We start from the raw sequence: 6200 nt of genomic DNA, 5'->3' as shown, positions 1-6200 counted from the left end.
TAGTTCCTATAGAATCTTTAATGTTCTATATTTACACATTGTACAAAGCTTTCGCCAAACAGACACAACATCCACAAAACGTTCAACTCAAATAGAACAGGCATGTAGTCTATTATACTAGGTTTTCATAAAATCAAGGTAAAACGTTATTTAAAGTGGCATTCTGTAGTTCCTACATCCATTTTTTTTTTTTTTTACTTTTAAAATACATATTAGCCCATTGATTCTTGAAGAATGTAACTTATACATGTCTCATGAGCTTAGTTCAATGGTCATATCCCATTAGAACAAAATATAAGCTTTGCTTTACTCCAATGTTTGTAAATAAATTAAATGCAAACAAACACTACCTACTGGACACAGACTTCAGTTCGTCTCGTTTTAATTTTCATTTGGTTTAGTTGTCAACGAACGTCAATTTAACATGAAATTAGTAACAAATGTCATCACGTCGTTTTAGGTAAGAAGTTAGGTGAAAAAAATATGAAATGCCCTTACCTTGACTTTTTGCAAATCCAATCAGTTTTCCACGTTGATTCAACTTCATCACATATATTTTTTTGGGGTTGAAATGGCATGGAAACAAAGATAGATTCAACCAGTTTTTGCCCAGTGGGTATATAGCCTCAAAACATGGTTAAAACGTATGTTGATATCATGGATGGCCAGTCCTTGCATCCACAGCTCTGTCATCCCTCAGCTTTTTACCGAAACAGGGGCAGGGTCTCAGCTTTGTTATTGATTCAACTACTGATTGCCACTTTAACAATGATCATGTTGCATTTTAAGATTATTATATCCAGCAGAGTGCGCCATTGTACCATTTCTTTTACATGTTTGAGTGAAAACTGAATAAACAGAAGACAAAAACCTCTCTCTGAAATAATAAAAGACAAAAAGGGTTTGAAATCTGAAGGCTTTGCTGTAGGCCTAATAACAGTAAAAGTTGGGAACTGACCATTGTTAAGTCAAATGGTCCAAAAGATGAGCTGTTCTAAAAGGAGTATGACACCAGAATAATAACAAATAACAGTACAATTCGAATGCCTCTTATTAAAATAGACAGATCTAGATTACAAAAGGGATCCTGAAAATCAACTGTCAATTACGCAGAGAGGAACAGAGCCCCTCTCTGATAGCTAGGTGGGGTCAGTGACTAGCAACACTGGGGTGTAGGGGTTTGACCCGCACCATGCGAGACAGTCCAAGTCTTAGACCCTGCCCTGGAGACTTCACTGGGGCACTCTGTGATGAGCCGGGACTTCTTCCAACGTGACCTGATGACAAGTTGTATGAGAAAAATAATGAGTGAGCTGGGTCTTAAAATGCCTGAATACAAGGCACAACCTTGTTTCCAAACATGCAGTCCTACACCTGCTTATGTGATTACGATGACCTCCTTGACCTTTCAGTCAGACTTACCTGGAGGATTCCACTTGGGTATTCTGCCCCCTGCTGGACTGCCAGAGACTGCAGGTCTCGAGACAGGAGAAGTGGCAGGAGGCCTCTTGGGCACGTAGTCAGGCTTGGCAGTTGGACTTCTACCTAAGGTGGGAGTTTTTAGACTGGGAGTCCCTGTGAGGCAGAGAAGGACAGTTTGATTGAAACTCTGCAGGCTGGGAGAATAAAGAGATTTAGTTATTAGAATGACAATTCTACTACAAGCAGAGTAAAAGTAGTTCTTAAAGCTATTAAGTACCTGTCAAATGTGGTTTGGTTTTCGATGGTTTTGAAGGCTGCTTTTCTTCCTTTGAGGCCACCTGCGGTTTAGCTTTTGGTTGCTCCTTCTTAGCCGTCTTCTCTTTCGTGGTAGTTTTCTTTTTCTCTGGTTTCTTTACAGTGAATTCATCATCATCACTACTTTCGGCTGGATCACTGAAATGAGCATCGCTCTCTGAATCTGAATAGTAAGAAATATTCAGTATACAGTACACAACAAATGTGTGTCATGAAATACACCTGGAATGTAGAAACACAAAGAGCCGATGCCATTGGGTTGCTATGACAACCTGGTGTCCCTTTGGGCTGGTAGTCCTCATCGTCATCCTTCAGCATGCTCCTTTGCTGCTCTGTAGCCTTGGAGGCTGCCTTCCTCTGTCTGGAGGGGGCGCAAGGGGATCCCTGATCATTCGTGATCTGGTCAAGGCCTAAGGGAGGAGATGATCTTATAACAAAGGGATCACTAGTGTCTGTGAGATGCAATAGCATGGGATCCAATTATATTAAATAGATTTGTCAGTGGTGGGCATGTGTAGCATCACCACCCATGCATTTGAGACATAAAAAAGAAATACCCAAAAGGTTGATGTCCACACTGCAGTTGGAAAGGCGTAATGAGGGATCCAGATTTTCACCATCTCTTTGCGGTTGATTCTTGACATATTTTTCTACAAATAAATAGAACCCCCCCCCCCCCCCCAAAAAAAAATGTGCCAAATAATTGTTGACAGTGAGTGAGACATGCAAGTCATCCATTCTCTACTGTATGTATGTGCACATTTTGATAAAACTACCAATGAGCCAAACAGCAATTTGGAAGTGTATTACATGTTTCAAACACAAGTTGTAAAGAATCAACAGTCCAATGCAAACCTGGATTATAAGAACATTGTTCCTCATTTATCTCTGTGGTTTTAAGCAACGACAGAGTAAGAGCTGCTTCCAAATCTCTGTCATACAGCTTCTCATCCAATGGTTTCCTGAAAAACACAGGTACAATTCTGATGTTAGCATATTTTTACAATAAAGGCCCTCTCAAAGGGACATGTGACAAAGTTGACAGTGCTGAAGTTTAACAGACAATACTGATCAACATAGAGTAGATTCATCATAAGGTTACATTCATAGTGACTGCCTCTTTGTATCACCATGACACATCAAAACACCCCTACTGCCACTGGCCTCGGAGACCATGCCAATGATTCACCACACCTTGTTGCTCTTTGTGATTTGATGCATGGCAGATCACAAGCAACACGTCTGGCTAAAATACTCATTTGAGTTTGAGCACTGATTTATGGAGTTCTGCTCTGGGCCAGTGGTCAGCCTGATGTCATTACATACACCATCTAGACACAGTGTCCCTAATACCGCCTGCAACTGGGTATTTGTTATTGTTTATCTGTCACTATGTAGAATAAGGTGAAGGGGCACCGACTGAGGGCAACAAGGACATTCAGTGCGTCTGTGTTCTGCGTGCATGCTTCTGTTTGCATAGCCACTGCCACACACTATTAAACTGTTAAGAATGTTTTATACCTTTTGTCTCCACAACAGATTTATTGAGGAACAAAGAAACAACAAGTAATATGAATATATGGTGTTCTTTCGGCTTGTTTCTGATTCCACTTCCTACCTGTCCTTGCGGCCTATGGGCTGTGAGCCAGTCTCTTGACTGGAGGCCTTGCTTGAAGGTTTCTTGCTCTTCTCCTGCGCTGATTCTTTCACATTATCCTTGGCTTTTTTGCTGGGTGGTGCTTTTACAGAGGCAAAATCCTCATCTGTTTCTCACGATCAAAAACAGTGGGACACATGATTACATACAAACCATAAAAGGAGAAGGGAATTGCAACACCAATTCTGGCTATTTACACCATAAATTAATGAAATACATTGGATTTGACATACCATTATCCAAGTCCTTGAAATCTGAATAATTTACAAGCTTTGTCTTCCTGTCAACAAAACACACACACACACACACACACACACACACACACACACACACACACACACACACACACACACACACACACACACACACACACACACACACACACACACCTTATAAGTGACGAGATTTGGCAAGATCAAGTAGTCTCTCTAGACAGACGGGTTGCCTCCCACAATGTACCATTGTAGGTCAGGGATTTAAGAGACTTAAGATCAAGCAAAGCAATAAACTAGTCTGTGTTGTCAGCTCGTACTGGATAGCGTTACGTTAGCAAGCTACTGTAGCTAGCTAAGCTTAGCTAATAAAGAAGGTAAGCTTTGGTTACAAACCTCGATGGTCGCTCCATATCAGTTTTACTTTCTTTAGCGATGGTCAAAATTATATTATTGCTCAAATGTTTTACTGATCGTATCATAAAAGTAGCCATACATCATACTATGCAGACAAACTTTAAATCAGCCCGCCCGAAAATGTGATTACAAATCTAACGATTGAGATTCGATGATTCGTCGTTTCTTGTGCTTCACACGTGTGAGACAAAGGGAGATTCTCAATTATGTTTCGTCGTGTTCTCTCTCCTCGTCTCCTTCTTAAAACCCATTGTAGAAGAAAGTCAGAGGGGCGGGACCTCTGGCTTTCTCATCCAATGTGTTTGGAGAAGGAGACGGGCGAGAGGATGCAACGAGAATTCAATTGAGATCATCTCAAATATATTTATAACTAACACTCCCTTGTTCGAGCTGTGTGAGATGGCGAGAAATGGCAACAAATGGCGAATCTGCTGTGAAGAAATACAACTTTCACGAATCTGTAACCACAGGTCTAGGATCAGATTATACAAAGTAACATTAAAAGTGAATCAACAGTCATTAATCAATTAACAATTCGAGAGGTTTTGTGTTTAACAAAAATAATTTGGTGCGTTATTATAATTAAATAGTAAATGATGTTATTGAAGTTGTAGAAGTAGCTAGTGTTATGTGTGGTGTCTGTTTCAGGTCTTAATATTGCCAAAATTAGATTAGCTAAATTAGGCTTTTGTTGTGTGAATTAACGATATCAACTTAATTTCATTAGAGTTGTACAGGTTTAGCTACATCAATTGACATTTTAAGCAAGTGCAATATAATAGCAGTGGTGTACCTTCAGGCCCTGATCAGTTCCTACACCCAAACGAGGACATTGCGTTCATCCACCTCTGGCCTGCTGGCCCCCCTACCTCTGCGGAAGCATAGTTCCCGCTCAGCCCAGTCAAAACTGTTCGCTGCTCTGGCACCCCAATGGTGGAACAAGCTCCCTCACGACGCCAGGACAGCGGAGTCACTCACCACCTTCCAGAGACACTTGAAACCCCACCTCTTTAAGGAATAGGATACAAGTAATCGTTCAAAGTGGTTGTCCCACTGGCTATCATAAGGTGAATGCACCAATTTGTAAGTCGCTCTGGATAAGATGACGAATGACGAAAATATAAATGTAATGTAAATGTGTAAAGTACTTTTAAAAAAATACTTTAAAGTACTACTTAAGTCGTTTTTGGGGGTATCTGTACTTTACTTTACTATTTATATTTTTGACAACTTTTACTTTTTCTTCACTACATTCTTAAAGAAAATAATGTACTTTTTACTCCATACATTTTCCCTGACACCCAAACTACTCATTACCTTTTGAATGCTTAGCAGGACACAGAAATTGTCCAATTCACGCACTTATCAGGAGAAAATCCCTGGTCATCCCAACTGCCTCTGATCTGGAAGACTCACTAAACATTAATGCTTTTTTTTTTTAGGGGGTGCTTTGTTTGTAAATTATGTCTGAGTGTTAGAGAGTGCCCCTGGCTATCCGTACATTTAAAAAAACAAGAAAATTGTGCCGTCTGGTGTGATTAATATAAGGAATTTAAAATTATTTATACTTTTACTTTTACTTTTGATACTTAAGTATATTTTAGCAATTACATTTACTTTTGATACTTACGTATATTTCAAACCAAATACTTATAGACTTTTACTCAAGTAGTATTTTACTGGGTGACTTTCCCTTTTACTTGAGTCATTTTCTTTCTATTAAGGTATCTTTACTTTTACTCAAGTATGACAATTGGGTACTTTTCCCACCACTGTATAAAAGGTTTGTGCTGGCAGAAATCTTTGAGGTGGTTATTGGTAAATTAGCCCTACCGGCCGGCAGATGGCACTATTACTAATTTTATGTCGTTTGTCATCTGCGTCCAATTGGAATGTATGCAGCCGGCTATACCCCGGCGACCGGCTCGTACATAAAACATCCTCCATTCAGGCTGCAAAGGTGTCGATTTCCACCCGTGCATCAATCTAAGTAACATAATTTAAAAAATCCCCATCAAATTTAGTCAGCTTAAGGTATCGATTTCTATTTTTTTGTTGCATGGGCTGCGTCTCAATCACCGTTTCGGCCTATGTCGGCCTTCCGCAATTGCGGTGGAAGGGGGCCGACCATTAGTGTCAGACCATCGGTCTTCTCACAAAAACATCTGTTGTGTGTT

At 40.1% G+C, this 6200-nt stretch overlaps 1 protein-coding gene across 1 annotated transcript; it reads right to left on the bottom strand.

The window, feature by feature from the left end:
• On the bottom strand, window positions 1-4166 carry LOC311139933 (RAD51-associated protein 1-like). Its single transcript, XM_084174931.1, has 9 exons — window positions 4003-4166; window positions 3628-3674; window positions 3356-3500; window positions 2593-2699; window positions 2295-2387; window positions 2010-2147; window positions 1700-1900; window positions 1423-1575; window positions 1-1277 (listed from the first exon to the last, which is right to left on the bottom strand). The coding sequence occupies exons 1-9, from the start codon at window positions 4098-4100 to the stop codon at window positions 1150-1152; spliced, it is 1110 nt and encodes a 369-aa protein (XP_084031057.1). The 5' UTR covers window positions 4101-4166; the 3' UTR covers window positions 1-1149.
• Window positions 4167-6200: the final 2034 nt, after the last annotated feature.

The sequence above is a fragment of the Coregonus lavaretus genome, assembly GCF_964263955.1.
Source record: "Coregonus lavaretus genome assembly, chromosome: 13".
In the NCBI taxonomy this organism is placed as follows: domain Eukaryota; kingdom Metazoa; phylum Chordata; class Actinopteri; order Salmoniformes; family Salmonidae; genus Coregonus; species Coregonus lavaretus.
This window is presented reverse-complemented; position numbering and strand designations above follow the sequence as displayed.

What these genes read in the sequence shown, in the direction of transcription:
- LOC311139933 (XM_084174931.1), bottom strand. Translation starts at nt 4,100, where the DNA reads ATGGCTACTTTTATGATACGATCAGTAAAACATTTGAGCAATAATATA. An exon ending in TTTCAAGGACTTGGATAATG is followed by an intron (nt 3,501 to 3,627) that starts GTATGTCAAATC and finishes CGTGAGAAACAG; the next exon opens with ATGAGGATTTTGCCTCTGTA. An exon ending in AACCAAACCACATTTGACAG is followed by an intron (nt 1,576 to 1,699) that starts GTACTTAATAGC and finishes TCTGCCTCACAG; the next exon opens with GGACTCCCAGTCTAAAAACT.